Source organism: Ctenopharyngodon idella, chromosome 1 (assembly GCF_019924925.1).
Source record: "Ctenopharyngodon idella isolate HZGC_01 chromosome 1, HZGC01, whole genome shotgun sequence".
Lineage (NCBI taxonomy): Eukaryota > Metazoa > Chordata > Actinopteri > Cypriniformes > Xenocyprididae > Ctenopharyngodon > Ctenopharyngodon idella.
Window position 1 is genome coordinate 15561329 of NC_067220.1, and position 18554 is coordinate 15579882.

At 36.3% G+C, this 18554-nt stretch overlaps 1 protein-coding gene across 10 annotated transcripts in view; it reads left to right on the forward strand.

Moving 5' to 3' along the window:
* LOC127518776 (uncharacterized) overlaps window positions 1-18554 on the forward strand; it is a 147082-nt gene that overhangs the window by 99436 nt on the left and 29092 nt on the right. For 3 of the 10 annotated variants that reach the window (XM_051905988.1, XM_051905963.1, XM_051905954.1), the window contains exon 5: window positions 11107-12453. The exons of 3 other annotated variants lie outside the window; for them this stretch is intronic. In XM_051905988.1, the coding sequence (XP_051761948.1) occupies window positions 11107-11238 (132 nt within the window). In that variant the 3' untranslated portion in view covers window positions 11239-12453. Of the gene's footprint in view, window positions 1-10376; window positions 10545-10862; window positions 10904-11106; window positions 12454-18554 lie in introns of those variants that run through there. 4 more of the 10 variants (XM_051905981.1, XM_051905917.1, XM_051905896.1 and 1 more) reach the window with 3 other exon arrangements.

Here is an 18554-nt window from a genome sequence, read left to right on the forward strand (position 1 = left end):
ATCTAGTTATACATTTAAGTACTGAGAAATATTAATTAACAACGTGTACTTACTATAGGTTAGGATTAGGGTTAGGTTTACGTTTAGTTGCATGTAATTATGCATAACTTACTGTTATTACTATGGTAACTACATGTAACGTGTAACAATTACATTGTAACATTAAGTGTTACCAAAACTGTTATTGTGTAGCTGCCTTAATGTGAGCTTTTTTGAGAAGCTGATTCTGAACTGTTTCACATATTTAATGTTGTTTATAGTAAAAAATGACTAAACTGTATTAGAATGATACAGTAGCATTTGTGTTTGTGTTGTGTTTACATGGTACAAACATTTTTATGTATTTAAGAGCACATACATGCTTAAAGTTACTATGTTCAGACTTGCATTATTTTCTCACTGTACTGTCATATTTTCATTTGATCTTTAGATTCTGAGCAGAATGCAGAGATACTCACTGCGAATGTTATTAAGGTATCTATATTGCTACTTGTTTTAGGGAAATTGTATCTACTGTATATTGTTACTTGTTTTTTTAAGCTTTGCCATGCCAAAGACAATAGTTTAGTTTGTTTCATGTGCTTCTCCTATTCATTTCAGAGGGATCCTACAGAGAAACATCAGTGTGAGACGAGTAAAACTGGAAAGATCTGCCTCCACACTGAAGTCTCTTATAGACTGCTGACATCTTCATATCCCTATGCCAAGATGTGATTCTACTGCTCAGTTTAAACAACTTACTGAAAACGTACTTTCTATTGCTCTCTTTTTGTACTCAGCAACGTCAACTATGATTTCTGAACTCTTTCACCACATTTAGTTCACATGCACACACATACAAAAAACTTGCAGCACATTTTTTATATAATTGTATTTACATATACAGTTATGCATGATACACAAATATAAAAAAAATATTTCAAATGTTCAAATAAAATACTAACAAAATAAATAAAGTAAAAAAAAAAAAGTTTAAAGTATTGCTATTACATTTTATTTGCACTTTTTCTGGTTGCAAATTATATTTTCGTAATGAAATAGCACTGATTTTTAAAAACAACATTAATTTGAAATCTTTTATTGGATTAAACAAAATAAGAAAAAACCCAAAAAACAAAACAAAACAATAATAACTAATTACAAATAATGGGTTTCCTGTGTACGTTTGTCTTCCACTCATTCTTACTTTTTTCTTTTTCTCTCTTCTTGTGTGCAGCTATAAGTACCAACCACAAATGTTTCCACTGGACCCTATCAACAGAAATGCACCAATTGACAGAACCACAAATAGTTTCCAGTAGAATTAAAATATGATCTATTCCATGTGCATAAAGCTAATGCACACATGTAATAAAGTATAAAAATAAACAGTAGTTTTTGGACTGAATAAGTTTTGTTGCATTGCAACAATAAAATAACATTTTTTTATTTACAATTTCATGTTTCATAACTTCATATTTTGAACATATTTCATAGCATTAATCCAGTTTATATTTCTGTGCAGCATTAAACAATAAAGACAGATAAATTTAAAACAGTCAATAAGAAATAATTATAAAAGGAAAGCAAAACTCAATGTCTCCATCTAGTGGCTAATACTCTAAACCTTTCAGGTGCTGTCAATCATTTCTCTTTATTACAGTTTTTCTCAATCGCTTTGGCTCAATTGTTACTTTTTTTCCTCAAAACAATAAGTTTAGATGTCTGAACAATTAGTTTCTTGTTCACATCGGATTTAAATTTCTTATTGATTTAAGTAAATTGCATGTGTTTTGGCGCATATGCAAAAGAATAAGTACAATTGTGTATAATTTGCACAATAACTAAACGCAGGCTTGTTGATCTAAAGTGATAATTTGATTCTTAGTGAAACTGTCAAACTGTTCACAACTAAACATTCTTTCATCATGTGAGCCATTCAGTTATCAAAATCTGTCAGATATGCATGTATATTACATACATGTCTGACATGGAATGTTTGTAATGTCTGCTAAAATGGTCTGCCATTGTAATGAAATAGGAATCAAAGTCTTACTAATCAACCAATCAAAGTTTGCCCAGCACAATCACTACCATTTTTGAACATGGAGGAATGTCATAACCCTAAACAGCAGCAGCTACAGCAGTACTGTATAAATACATTTGTGTTTATACAGGACGTAGATATATGTTACATGTAAACTGACAATTCACAGTTGCTTGTTGTGGAAGAGCAATAGTAAGATAGACTGTGTGGTATAAGAATGTAAGAATGATACTCTATATGTAAAAATATGTGGTGGTGATGTTAGGGGAAAACATAATAGAGTGTGTAAAAATGAATAAGAAACTGTGAACTTTCAGTTTACATGTAACACATTTCTACAAAAATATATGCACTGTATAAATACAAATGTTCATTTTCTTTTTGTAGTATGACTTTTTCCAGTAAATTTATACCTGAAATGTCTGAATCTGTCTAAAAAGCTCAGTGTGAGACACAAGAGCAATCAGCTAGACAAAACTGACATTCTTGCAATGGTGAAAAAACATCTAAATATTTTGACCAGTGTGTCTCACACGATGACAAAAACACTTTTATTAGCCAATTTACTGACACAATAACTAGGTTTTGAAGCATGAATTAAATGTTTTGTGTGAGTAACTACATTTTGCTGACATGCAATAGAGTTCTGATGTTCTAGCAAACAGTTGTGACAATTGTACTTACAGTTTAGAGAATGTTGACTGTTTCGAAAAAATGTGCCAAAGCGATTGAAAAAAAAAAAAAAAAACTGTAACGTTTAAGAAATAAACAAATCCACATAAAGAAATAAAGAACTGAATAGTACTTTGAAAAGTACAAAGTATGTTTATGCCATTGTCAGTCATATCAATAGAATAATAAATTTATATGTGTTTTATTTTACATGAAGCGGGTCACCACAAGGGGGCAGAAATATTGAGATTAGAAATATTTGTGATTTGCTTCTAGGTGTGTCTTTCTTGTTGCTACAGTCTTTGTTTGTTGTTGGTTAAGTCAGTGAGACTTTAGGTGCCACATTGATGTTGTTGTGCTATTTACAGGTTCTTTTTTTCTGCTAAAGAGAGTCTCGTCGGCTCTTTGTTTAAGTGTAAATCAACCCACAAATGTTTCCAGTGGACTTTATGATTGTCCGCTTTTTGTTCTGTGTTTTATTTGATCTCCCAACCTTGATGTACAAACCATCTTACTACTGTTATTAATAATATCTTTTATCATCATCATCATCATCATTATTATTAAACACCAAAAATTACATAAAATGTTTTTATTGCACAGCCAATTATTATCCATCCATCCATCCATCCATTTTCCAAACTGCCTGTCTAGGCCAAGGGGAATCTGGAGTCCGTAAGCAGGGACCGTAAGCAGGGAAACGCCCTGAGTGAATGCATGACCAGCATACTTGCTGTTTAATAATCATTTGACACATAGCTAACTGGCAGCTCCAGTATTGAAAAGACTTATCTTGAACTCTGTCATGGAAATGTCATGTATAAACCTTTGTTTTATAAAATGGATAGTTCCGGCCCTTGATTCTGAGCCGCGTTCGAAGCCGCTGTAAAATTCCCAAAAACATACAGCTGACCACAGTACATAAGTATCGCTGTGCCACTGAATGTGTATGTTGCTGCATCAGTCTTAGCAACCACTCTTAGCTACGTAAACATATTTGTTTTCTATTGATTTTGCTCATTGAAGCTGCATTATGTAGAAGAGTATTGTGAGAGAGATATAATGTATTACCTGCATTCAAATTTAGCATTTTCCTTCAGGTCAGTCCTATGTTCATAATAAAAATCCGTTCAAATGTCTGCTGCGATCTTGTCCTTTTAATATTTAATGGGTTTCTCCGTGCCCTGCTGACACTGACAGCGCTAGTCAAAGCATTTGTCATTTGCGTCTTGTTCCGTTCACAACAAGTTTCAATATAAAAGTCTTCGCGACTTTGTCTTTGGAAGGAAGGCTTTTAATGATTTTACTTCATGAAAGTTGCATTGATACATACTTTTTTGGCGTTATTATTTGTATTGTGTGGTAACCGTTTTATAAAAGCAATAAGCCCTGTGAAGCTGTGGTTTACAGTGAATTTCTAACAGCTAAGGGGGTTTTAGGCACTCCGCTCCGCGTCTTGGGACTTATTGCTTTATTATACCATTTTATAATCAATTAAAAAGGAATTTATACCTGTATGATATTACGCTGTACACACAGTTTGGAAAATGGCTGGATGGATGATTCAGCTGCGGGCGCCATCTTCTGGAGAGATGCAGTAATTCATTTGGTGCATCCCTCACAGTGCATTATGGGTATTCTCTAGCCATATCACCCTGTAGCCCAAGACTGGTTGCCCATTGAAGCTAAGCAGGGTTGAGCCTGGACAGTACCTGTATGGGAGACCTACTAGATTTTTGCTGGATTGTCACCCTGTGGTCTGTGTGGGTCCTAATGCCCCAGTAGTGATGGGGACACTATACCGTAAAAAGCACCAATGTTAAACCAAGCTTCTGACTCTCTGTGGTCATTAAAAGTCTCTTCTCGTAAAAGAGTAGGGGTGTAAATCTGGTGTCCTGGCCAAATTCCCTCCACAGGCCCTTATCAATCATGGCCTCCTAATAATCCCCATCCATTGAATTGGCTCTCTCACTCTCTCTCTCCACCTAGAGCTGGTGTGTGATGAGCTCACCGGTGCTGTTGTACTGTGGCTGCCGTCACATCATCCAGGTGGATTGGTTGAGGAGAGATCCCTGATATGATTGTAAAGTGCTTTGGGTGTGCAATAGTACATAATAAAGCGCTATATAAATGCTACATTCATTCAACGTCCACTATGGTCTCAGACACTTCAACTGGCTGTTCCCTCAAATATTGCCCTATTTAAGGGTATGGGGGAAATTTTAGACACAGCCTAGGTCAACTAAGGAAGACAGGAAGTGAACACACAGAGAACAGAACAAAGTTAAAATCAAAATAAGAAAATCACAACGGAACATAAACCCGACACACATATTATTTATATTATTATTATTACTGATGACCACATTTCTAACAAGTAAGGTAAGTTCTCATCTCGACGCTGAGAGCTGGTAAGAAACACAGAAAACCACAACTTTGTGATTATGTATATGCATTATTACGTGCAGTGTTTGAGCTGCATGCATAGAGCGGATAAATGGAATGGAACGATTGGTGGTTTTGACGCCTCCTCACGACACATCTCAAGCAAATTTCCCTCATTTACACTATTTTAGTTTAGCTTTTATTGACTGTGACATGCTGATAACAATAAAACATTTTATTAAACTACCTGGTTGTTCATCTATCCAATTTAATAACTGAATGATTAAAATAAGGAGTAATAAAGTTACTAAAAATATACCAAAGGGCATAATATTAAACTGTTTATTTGTTATGAATTTGTGAAAGTGCTGCAATGTCTGTTTAAAAGCACAAGAATACAAAGCAAATGTATGTTTAAAGTGTTTGTATTCTATCTGCATGACAGGCTACACCATCATTTTGGCATTTTTCAGATTTTTCATGTTTTTTTTTAAGTGCTGAGATGCTCAAAGCTAATGTTCTTGGTAACTATTCTATTGGCGTCATTAAAGGCCCACTGAAGAGTGTTGGAACGCGCAGCATTATTCAGTGTGTTGACGTAATTTCAACTGAAACAGGAAGACGGCAATATATCAAACAGCCCTGCCCCTTTTTTTAAAAATAGCCAACGGCGTTTCGTTTATGTTACAGCTCGGCCAGAGCCGTTAGACTCTGTAAAACCTCAGTTTCCTTCTAATCTCTAACCGTTTCTCCTCCGAATGTCCTTTATATCGCTTTAATATACAGCATTCTGTGCAGAATTCAAATGGGTCAGATACCTTTTGTGGTCTGTGCCGACTCACGCATATGATCCGCTCTGTGCTCTCCTGTCTCTGGACCGGAGCAGACTGCTCGCGTTGCAGCAGTTCATGTGACACTAACGCGAAAACGGACTTAATTCACGTCAAAGGAAAGCATATTTGCACTGTCTGAATCGTTCCCTATTCTCTATATAGTGCACTATGTGCCATTCACCATGTAGAAACTAGTAAATCTGTGAGCAAGTGACCAAGAGTGTAGCAGGAGGCGGGACTTCAGATTCTAGAGAGCATTTGATTGGACCAAAGATTTGACGAGAAACTGAAGTGTGATATGATGTCATGAAAATCCGTGATCCATTTTAGCAGAAGTGAGAGCCTGTAAGTTTTGAACGCTTATATCTCCTAAATGCGAATTTTGTCATTGTTTTGGAACACACCAGCTTATTCATAACATTAAGGCTAACATATTCATATTAAAAGCTAAAAAACTTCAATTTTGATTTCAGGGGGACTTTGACTGTTGTCTTGTTCTGTCATCTTGTTCTGTCGTCTGGTTCTGTCGTCTTAAAAGGATAGTTCACCCAAAATTTAAAATTCTGTCATCATTTACTCACCCTCAAGTTGTTCCAAACCTGTATGAATTTCTTTCTTCTGCTGAACACAAAAGAAGATATATATATATATTTTTTTTTTATTGAAGAATGCTTCAGCTATTTTCTTACAGCCACTTTCTATTTTGTGAAGCTCAACAATATTCTTTGGTTTTACTCATTGTGATGAATGATTACGGGAATTTGGTCTTTCTGTTTCCTCATGTTTATACTCCTGTGGAACAGGAAGTCATGGCTGGACAATTTCATGTTCATGATCACCCTGGTGTGCTAAAAAAATGGGAATATGAATGGGAATATACTTCAGAGATATTTTACTCATAAAAAATTCTAGGGGTGCCAATAATTGTGGCCAATGTGTTTTGGAGAAAAACATTTATTTCATAATGTGATTTCCCCCCTACTTTCAATTCTTTTCCTTCAGTGAAAGGTTAGATTTTTGCTAATTTTATGAATTAAAGATCAAAAGGATAAACAATGCAGATTTATTTTTACAGTCATCTTTGATCATATTTATCAAGGGTGCCAATAATTCTGAGCACAACTGTAGCTGCTTATGGCATGTTTTTTTGTACATATTTTTTGCACTAATCACAATAAAGTATAGTTTAAGCATGCTTTCAATAAGTGTTCAATAAGCGTTATGATTTACAATATCTATTGATATAATTTTTTTTTATTTTTTATATTTTGATGTTCCAAGCAGCTGGTCTAAAAGAAAATGCATACAGTTTTGTGTCTCTGTTTTTATCTGTAGATCATATGAATATTTATCTCAAAATACATGTGGGTGTAAATTGTCAAATAAAGTTCAGTCAAGTACTATAAATACAAGTTTGTCAAATGTTTAGACAGAATGTCTAATATGCTTATGCTATGAGAGTGTCTGTGAATATGAAATTATGATGGCTCCATCTAGTGGCTAATAATAGTTCAAACTGGTCTGGTCCTCCTTACAAATTTGTAGATAATGACGTCATAAACACTTACCCACAAACCATTTCATCAGGACCAAATCATGATAAGGGCACAGAAGTCAGGAAATGCTTTTATGAGTGATAGACTGAATTAAATGAATCACACGTGTGCTCAAATTAGTTTTTTTTCCTTCTCATAATTTTAAGTATTCACGTTACGCAATGATCATGATGTAAGATGAGACAACGCTCAATATTCAAGATAAAAACAATGCTGAATTAAACCATTTATGCTTAAAAACTTGAATAGTGTTGAACAGTTATTGGTCTTCAGTGGCGGAGCAGAGACATAATTAGCTTGAGCGATTGATACAGGAATATATTGTAGACGTTGCATGCAGGTGTTATATTGCAAAATGCAACAGTGGCTTTTTGATGGCACAGGATGTAAGAAGTGGTTTTTCGTGTGTGAATTCAGTGCTATTTCAGGTCGTCATGGTAATAAAGAGAGTCCGGCCTTCTGTTTGTTTTTCTGAGGTAAAAGTCCAAACCACAAATGTTTCCAGTGGTCTTTGTGACTGTCTTCTTGTCTTGCTTACTTCCTTTTTAGCCTATTTAATTTACAGGTTCATATTTTTTTCAACGATAAAGTTTATATTTTTATCAAGTTAAAAATATTTGTTTACAATTTAATTCATTTCCCAATTTAGTAAATACTATGTAAAATAAATGTGCATTGTATTGCAGCATGTAAAATCCATATTGGTTGAATACAAGTCGTAAGCCACTGTAGCTCTGCTTTTAGAGTTTTACATTAACATTTACATTTACCTTTACATATCTATCTATCTATCTATCTATCTATCTATCTATCTATCATCTATCTAAGCTGTCTGTTTTAATCTGTCTGTCTATCTATAAAAATGATAAAGACATGTCCAGTTTGTCCTTGTATCACCATGTAATTATTCTCAAAAAGGTTAAACAAAGTATTAGTAGCATGTTAGATGTGGTTATTACTGAGCTGTTCACTGTATGTGGTGCTGAAACACTTTTGTGTGTTTTAATATTCACTTCAATTCACTCGTAATTCAGTCCAGTCCTTGCAGAAGACTTAAGAGGCTGCATTTTCTGAAACACACTTTAGACATGCTAAAACAGGAAACCACAAGCATCTGATTATATATATAGAGTGCACAAATGTAATGGAAACAATTTGTGGTTACAGCCAGAAACAAAAAATAGGTTTCTAACACCATTTCAGGGCCCAGGGTAATAAACACCTCAAGTAAATGCATTCTTATACAAATATATAAAAGTAGAGTTAATTCTGGTGTATCTGGTGGCCAATGAAAACAATAGCCCATGTAGACGAAAGAGGCAAAAACCGGAAACCAATAATGACGCTCAGCACTTTAGATCATCTCCATTGTCATGTTAAAAACATCATTACATTGTATCAAATAATAATTAATAATAATAATAATAATAATAATAATAATAATAATGTCATTGTGATATTATCGGTTTTAAATTTATGACCTCTGCCTTATGCATTTACAATTGTAAAAGACGATCACTTTACCATATTGAAAAGTTTCCAAACTGTTAATCATTCAGAAGAAAAAATGTACTTCAAATTGAAGTTCACTAAGAAGTTATTTAACTGATAGTAAAATCCCAAAATAGCTTTTCAAAGTGTGTTTCTAAAAGAAGAAATGAGTGGACCAGAATAATATACCCTCACTTTAAAAAAAAAAAAAAAGAAAAGAAAAAGGGGGAAAAACCCTTTATGTGATTCAAAGCTCTTCAGCAGAAATACCGCCCACCACAATGACCCAGGCCGTTCCTCACTGAAGACCTCAACCTTATCAGTCACTGAGATGGAGCGAGCAAGAGAACACTCTTCATATTTTGTGTGTAATGTCCCATTTGTGTGTATTAGAAATGTAATTTTGCATTCGTTAACCATATTGATTTGATTGACAATCTTTTTTTCTCAATTTTAAACGTATCACGTATTTTCTCAATTTAAACGTATCAACGTATTTGCTTTTGCAGGGTGTTTTGTTCTGTGCAACACCAAGAGAGTGTTTGGACAGAAGTGGACATGAGAGTTAAGCAGGAGACAACATCACTCTCTACCTCTGACTGTATCATTCCTCTTGGATCACACATTGTTTGGTTGAGAAACTGCTCACATGAGCATCAACCATCTCTGTTAATAGAGACTATAAACCTGTTCTGGGGGACGTTTCCACGTTTCAGTTTTGTGTTCAACGGCTCCAGTAACTCCTATGATCTACATATAGAGAATGTCAGTGTCTCTGATGAGGGAATATATTACTGTGCGAAAAGAAAAGAGAAGTAACTGAAGACGTACACGGCATCACGGCAAAATATGAGTTTGAGTATGGAAACAAGATAACACGTTTATCTGTCTTGGGTAAGAAAACATTTCTACTATTGTCTGTGTTGCTTTTGTTTTGTGTTGACAAATTCTTTAAATTTCTTTATATTTTACTTTTAATATAGTTAATGCAAAGACTTGCACAAACCTACAAATAAAAATCTATATATATTTATATAAATATTATATTATATTTAAGCATAAATGGCTTAATTAATATTTATAAAATTTTATTGTGTGTTGTAATAGTAAAACTACTTTATAGGATTAGGATATTTTAAGATTAATAAACAACAAACAAATTACAGGATATAATGCAAACCAAGTCATTAGTTAATGTACATTAATGTTTTTTTAAACTTCAATTCACAATATATTTTCATATCTATGTGTTTAAATGTGAACTACTGATTTGCTAAGCACTATGCTTAGCAAAACATACATGCATATTAAACTTATTTTAAATGGTGTAACTAGTATGTTAAAACAAAATATATTAACTGAATATTAATCAAAAAAAAAGAGGCTGGTTAAAATGGCTTATGTTTCTTTTAGAGTCAGTGTCTCCTCATGCAGAGCAGTTTAACATCACCTCCACTCCTCCTGTGTTAGACTGTATGCTCAGCTTCAAGCTGCTGTTCGGTGTGTGTCTTGCATGTGTTCTCCTCTTCTCTCTCCTCTCTTCCATTGCTGTGTACTGCCTCTGTCCGAGGAAAATTACAGGTAATCATTCGCTCCTGAACTGCAGCACTAGATCTGCTTTCAAATTATTGTCATCATATCACATAATAAAACATAATTTAAAACATAACAATCAGAGTTATTAAAACTGTATAAAATGTCAACCATTCAGCTGAGCTTTGAAAAAGAAGTATAGTTTTAAACCTCACTTCATTTGTTGTGTCCCTACAAGGACATGGTCATGGAAAATTATACTTTTTCTTCCCATCTCATATTGTTTTCCCATCACCATGTCCCTTTAGTTGTCCATACTTCTGAACCAAGATTAAATGATTCTTATGCTATTTTAATATCCTGTAGGTTCTGACGCTGAATCACAGACTCCGAACAGACATGATGAGGTATTGTATTATGTATTACATGTATAGACCCCTAAAAAGATTTAAATAAAATGTATTTACACTTGTTTGGCAGTTGAAAGCTACATAAATTACAGCAGTATAATATCATTTTAAATATAATGCAATATAAGTGTTTTTATCATATGCATTGGAGTAAATATGTAGTAAAAAATATTAATATAATAAAATATATTTTTTTCTAGGGTGGTGATGAAGTGTGTTATGCTTCATTGGACATGCCGTCCATACGTCAAAAAAAGATTAAGGAAAAAAGAGTTCAGAGTTCAAACTTTAGTGCTTATTCTGAGGTCAGATCCAAAAAAGTACAGTCTTAAAAATAAATGTTCTTTCAAAAGAATGAGATAATAAAATATTGACAACACTCTACAATAAACTCTCATTTGTTAACATTAGTTAATGCATTAACTAACATTAACATCGAGCAATACATTTTTAGAGCATTTACTTGCCTTTAATATTAGTTAATAAAGATGTTCGCACTCTTGTTAGTTTACAGTGCATTAACTAATGTTAACAGATGCAACTTTTGACCTTAAAAATGATTTAGTAAATGTTGAGATTGACATTAAAGATTAGTAAATGCTGTAGAAGTATTGTTCATTGTTAGTTCATGTTAACTAATGTAAATTAACTAATGTTAACTTAAATGAAAACGTATTGTAAAGTGTTGCCAAAATATAGTAGAATATGGTATCCAGCAGCATTTGGCTTTTTTCCCTTTCCCAAATCTGGAAACTTTACTTTTAAGAGTATATGGGAGTTGTGTATGATGTATGACATGCTGTGTTCCAGTCAAAGAAGATCATATTTAATGGATTCTTAAAATGTGTTCATGGTTAAATTCAAATAAAAAGCGGACTGCATCATAATAATATTTCTAATCTTTTAGATAATGCAGTTCCAATTCCATCTTATTCAAGTTATGTAATAAAGACACAAATGAATTGTGATGTAATGAACAATAAATATTTATTCTGTATTTATTTCGGTTGTGGAATAGCCTGTGATTAGTCATTGTTAATTATAGTAGAATAATTGGTTACACTTTATTTTAAGGTGTCTTTGTTACACTGTAATTATATATTTAAGTACTAAGTAATATTAAGTAACTTCATGTACTTACTATAGGGTTTGGATTAGGGTTTGGTTTAGGTTTAGGTTTAGGGTTAGTTGCATGTAATTATGCATAATTTATTGTTATTACTACATTAACTACATGTAACATATGTAACAATGACACTGTAAAATAAAGTGCTACCGAATAATTATATGTGATATAACATGTAAAACCGGGTTCACACCGCACGCGTCAGAGACGCGCGAGTATTCACACTGGAAGCGTTTGTACAGCGTCACAGCAGCACCTCCAAGCTACATATAAAGTGAGCATTTCTTTACAAAGACAGCTATAAATTTGTTTTTATAAGTTGGTCATTTATAAACTTGATAGTCTTGAAAGTTTGTTAACATGCAAGGTGTTCAACACTCGCATATAAACGTAAAATAAATAAAAAATAAATAAATAAAAAGCCTCGTGTCATCCATTGCTGCACACAAATGAGGTAAGCTTTGTGTTTTACATCATCTGACGCATAAACATGTTTACAACACAGCAAACTCAGCGAAAAAAGGCAGCAAACTCGGGTTTGATTTGGGTATGCAAGAGCCTATACAGCTGTCTGTGTAATAACTAAAGTAATGTTTATATATTATATTTTCTGCCTAGTTTAGTTAGTTTTTTATAATAGGTATACCATACTTTAACCCAAACTGAATAATTAAAAACAAGTTTAAATGAGTAAATCTTCTGTAAATCTTTTTTAATATTAAATACTTCAATTCTTGTTAAAACACACTAGATATGCTTATTCTGTGCATTCTGAGCACTTTTTGTGTGAAATCATATTTATTTGGTCCATCAAAGGTGTACTTTCACTTTAATTGAGCGTTAGCAGCGCAGCAAAAATAGACCCAGCGCCGAAACGATCGCGGCACTGCCGCTTCTGCTCTGCTCCTGCTACGCGCTGCCGCGCAGCCTCTGAGTGCGGTGTGAATGCTCTCATCTGTTAACATGGGCGCCGAAAAAAATACGCACTGCTTACACTCTGCTGACGCGTGCGGTGTGTACCCGGCCTAACACTGACACTATATGCAGTACAGTGGTAGTAATAATATATTAATGTTAAATAGACATTGACTCACCTCAGAATTGTATTAACCTCAGAAATGATTAGTACATTATTACTTATTACAACATTGTTACTAAATATTATTTTCATTATATTATGTAATAATATATAAATATATATGCTGCTATGTAAATTTGCTGACACATGTGGTAGTGTCTGGGAAGGTGAAAGTACAAACCACAAATGTTTCCATTTGTGCCGAACATCATAAACGTGTTTGCGGTCAACCTTGTGAACATGCATGCTCGACATGAACAACAATGTAAGGGTAAAAACTGTGGTTTGACAAAAACAGAAAGAAGCATATATGAAAAGGTTAACTGCAAGGGGCCTTCCTCAACCAGGAAATCAGAAAATACTTAAGATACTGAGGAAATTAGACAATGGTAGCCCACAATTCTAGTTTGCTTTATTGCTACATCTGTAATGCAAAGCAACCTAATGATAGTGTTTGTTTTGATATGCATATAATATTAGTGTTCTCATCTGTGTATTAGATGACACTTCAGCCTTTGAATATTATAAAATTGTAAATATATACCTATACCAATTATCCAAGAACAGTAACTGCTTAAGCTAATACGTTTTCTTTCTTTTTTAAAACAAACAAACAAACAAACAAACAAAAAACAATTACAGTTGTGATTGTAATGGTGTTTGCTAACAGTCATGCTGAAACCATTTTCATTTATCAAGTTGCAGGTCTTTTCTGGTTTGTTACAGCACCACCTTTTGGCCAAACAACATCTCACTTGCCAAATGGCCTTGATCAGTTTAACCTAAAACTAAACCTTTTTGAAGTTTTAGTTGATCTCACATTGACCTCATGTTTTTGATTATTGTTTGTTTACAATGGGACTCTAGAGAATGAATGTGACAATTAACTGAAGTAGCAGGTACATTGAGATGAGGTAAACATTCCAGGACTAGTTAATTTCACAGAAAAACAAACCAAAAAAACTAACAAACAAAAAACAACAACAATAATGATACAATTGTTTTTCATACAAATATTTCTTGAGGCAAAGTTACTCATTAAACTTTCAATTAAAACAGACTGACAATTTTTAAGTGTGGGAAAATTCAAAGAAAAATATAAGAAAAATGTGAATTATTAATGTAATAAATGTAATGTAATTGCCATGTTCATGAATTTTTTTCTATATGCATTTCCAATGGCAAGGACATCTAATGGCTTTTCACATTTAATGGGTTACTGGTTTAAGACCGATAAGGAAATGTATATCAGACATTGTTCAGTTAATGAGAAATGTACATAATCTTGTCATATCACACACTGACCTTACAATTATAGAATATAGTGAATGTAATTAGAAAAGATTTTTGGTGTGGAGGACCAGAAGTAATTCAGCACATTGGACAGCTCCCAGTGCTGAACCCACTGAACCACATCTGCAGAAGAATTTCTGAACGATGAAGATGTTTTTGTCCTTCCTGAATATTAAGGAAGCATTAAGAAAAGTCACAACTGCATTAGCACCTTGCAGATATAATTAAACAATTATTTAAACAATTATTATATAAATTATACAACATATAAGATATCATCCAGATAATACATTTTAAAATTTTAGACATCTCCTTGCCCTCATTTCCTTACAGGTGGAGATACTCACGACTTGTGTGTTATGTGGTTGAGAGTGGAGCATGCTCTGTCAGTTTCCGAGGGGGCTGACTGCAAGCATTGTGAGAGGCTGCTGCTTCGCACACTCTGCTTCCGCCTGTCACTTTTTGAGGAAAGAGATCAGGCTCACGTTCCTCATGGCTCTGGACCCACTGCTGCCGAGGCACCACGGAGACAGAAATCATGGGGTTCGCAAATGGATCTCTCAGAGGGGTTTGAGACGGGTGCTGCCTTTTCTCTGCCTTTATCTGCAGGATCCAGCGCTCCCTCTATGGTGTCGGAAGTCTGCTCTGCGGCTTCTTCTGCCCGGGGAGAGAGCCCGGAGCTTCAGCTATCCAGTTCTGAGGAGGGGGATAGATTGAGCGTTGAAGGAAGGGAAGAGGATTCGCCATCTCTTCCCCCAGCTGGTGGAGGTGATAACTCGCGCTGTGTCAAAGTTAAGCATTGAATGACCAGCCGAGAAACAAGCCGCTCATCCAAAAGCAAACTGGACGAGTGATTTCTGTCTCCAAATGTAACACCTCCACCACGGGGCCTTCAATCTTTTTCCGATCTCCATAAGTTATCGAATAAGCCATACTCGTCCCGTCTTTTCAGCCTCCAAGTCCATGCATATTCTGATATAAGGTGGTTGAAAGAGTATGGCTACGGGCGATGCCCAGGGCTGAACAGACACTTGTGAGCTATCGGTCTCCCGGTTCAGCATTGTCCCTGAAGGCCCCTACGCTTCCCACTAAGCCATTAAAAACTACATCAGCTCTAGTGGGAAAAGCATACGCGGCAGCAGGTCAGGCTGGTGCGTGTCTGCACACAATGTCTTTACTGCAGGCATACCAGGCTGATCTGGATGGACCTGGATGGTAGCGAGGGGGTTGGGCCTGACACAGTTCAAGAACTGTGTCGGGCTACAGATTTGTCTCTCAGGGCCACCAGGGAGAACGCCAGAGGAATTGAGCGGCCTATGGCAGCCCTGGTGGCCACAGAGAGACATCTATGGCTGAATCTGTCTGATATAAAGGAAAAAGTCAAGACCTTTCTTTTTAGATGCCCCGCTATCGCCCCCGGCGATGCTGTAAATATGGTCGTTGAGAGATTCAGGAAGCTAAAAAGCAAGCAGAGGCATTTAAACGATACCTCCATCGCCGCCCCCAACCTTCTGGGGCTTCTAAGCAGAAGCCAGATCTGAGGACGGTTCTTCAGGCGAAGAAGGCTTCGGGCCAAAAGAGGTCTCAAAGGGCAGTCCCCCGCAGAGTGGAGCAGTGTATACCTCAGTATATGGTGCCCACCCCATTCATTGCCCTCAGGGTGCTTTGGGGCACAGCGGTTTCCAGCGAGTTCATGACTCAGCATTCACACAATGCTGCGTCAGGCTTGTACCCTCTGAGGAGGGTCGAAAAGCAGTCAAATCGGTTGTTTCCTACAAGTATGATTCAGGTCACCGAGGTGGCTGCTTTGAGTACACCAGAGACCAGCCTCGAGAGGTTGCTCAGCTCAGGGTTTGTGGAGGAGTCATCATCTTTCATGGCACATAAATTGCCTGGAGATGATGGCAAACTTCATGGCTTTGAAGCACTTCCTCCCAGATCTGAGAGGCCATCATATGCTTGTTTGTACGGACAAAACATTGGTGGTCTCTTACATAAATCACCAGGTTGGTCTGCGTTCACATCCACTATGCAAACTGGCACACCAGATCCTCCTGTGGTCCCTAGGGAAGATGCTCTCCCTGAGAGTAATATATATTCTGGGGTGCCAAAACGTAGGAGCAGACAGGGGCTGAGGCCAGGGGAATGGGGACTTCACCCCGATGCAATGAATCATATATGGGATGTTTATGGCCAAGTGGAAATGGATCTGTTTGCGTCTCAGGATACGACACACTGTCCACTTTGGTTCTCCCTCACACACCCAGCCCCTCTAGACTGTATGCTTTTGCCCTAACTGTTCTGCTCCCAGGAGTTCTGGAGAAGGTCCGTCGGGAAGGAATAAGTAGCGCCGTACTGGCCGAGCCGAATATGGTTTTCGAATCTAGTGTCTCTCCTCGACGGCTCTCCCTCGGAGATTCCGGTCAGGAGGGACCTTCTGTCTCAGGCTGGAGGCACTATCTTTCACCCCTGCCAGAGATGTGGAACCTGTGGGTTTGGCCTCTGAGGGGGCCCAACTTATAGACTCTGTCTCTCAACCGAGGTTGTAGAGACCATACTTCACTCCAGAGCTCCATCCACAAGGAAACTTTACGCCCAGAAGTGGAAAGTTTTCACTTCTTGGTGCGGTATGTGACAATGGGATCCAGTTAACTGCCCGGTTGGTCCAGTGCTGGAGTTCCTGCAAGATCGTTTTTCAGCAGGGCTATCCCCTTCCACACTGAAGGTGTACGTGGTGGCTATCTCAGCTTACCACGTCCATTTGGATGGTGCATCTGTGGGGAGGAACCCTCTAATAACACTAATTTCCTTTGTGGCACTTTGAGGCTGTGGCCTGCAACTCGTACCAGGGTTTCCTGCCTGAAACTTGGCCATTGTTTTTTGAAGGCTTATCTGTAGCTCACTTTGAGCCTCTTGATACGGTTCCAGAAAAGTTTCTGACCCTGAAAACTATATTCCTTCTAGCCATTTTGTCCCTTAACAGAGTAGGAGACATTTAGGCCTTATCAGTATCCCCTACATGTCTTGAGTTCGCACTGGGGAAGGCATTTCTTTACCCTAAACCAGGCTATGTCCCTAAGGTGCCGACCAACGTACCACGGCCTATCATGTTGCAAGCTTTCTGTCCTCCTCCTTTCTCAGAACTGGACCAGAAAAAGCTGAATCTTATTTGTCCAGTGAGGGCGCTGGATACCTCTGTCCACAGAGCTGCCCTGTGGAGGAAAACTGATCAGCTGTTTGTCTGTTTTGGATCATCGAAAAAGGGTCTCCCTGCATCTAAACAGACAGTCAGCAAGTGGATAGTCGAGGCTATTTCTCTTGCTTATGAAGTCTCTGGTCAGCCTTCACCTTTGGCTGTCAGGAAAAAAAGATAGAAATATTGTATTGACATACAAAAACATACACGCTTAAAGTCACCATGAAATCAAAATTCAGTTTTAGGGAACATTGCAGTGTTTATGATAAATGATTTATCCATACACATGATTATTCCATTTTTTTTTAAAATTCATGTGACCTTGTGATCTTTAATCAAAATAATTTCCTCTTGTTCTTACAACGAAACTCATACCTTTACTAATAACGACAACCTGTCACATGACATCACAGCAATAGTAAACCACAACCATCCAATCATTTCCCGATGGACAAAATCAAGTCCCGCTCTCCATTTTTTCTTGCCTGAGACGCAATTTCACTCAGATATACATAATAAGGGAAGACTACTGGTTGCCGGAAATGTTTTGTGATATGTAAAAATATGTTTGTTTTTTTTAATCATTTGTAAATATATATATATATACATATACACACACACACACACACACAAAACATAATATTAATTTTTATTCCATGAGAATAATGATGAAGAGGTATGTTATGCATCTTTAGACGTGATGACCAGGAGACAAAAACGGCACAAGAAAAGAGTGCAAACGTTTGACTTCATTACTTACTTATTTGTGAACACACAGTAATGACCTTCATAACAGGATGTAAAAGTGGGTTTCCTGTATGTGTCACGTCTAGTTTTGGTTTTGTTTTCATGTTCATGTTTCATGTCTTATTTTTGAAGTTTATTCTTGTCTTGTTATGTTTTCATTGCCATGTTTCCTGTTTGCCATATGCTCCCATGTCTTGTGCCTCCCTTG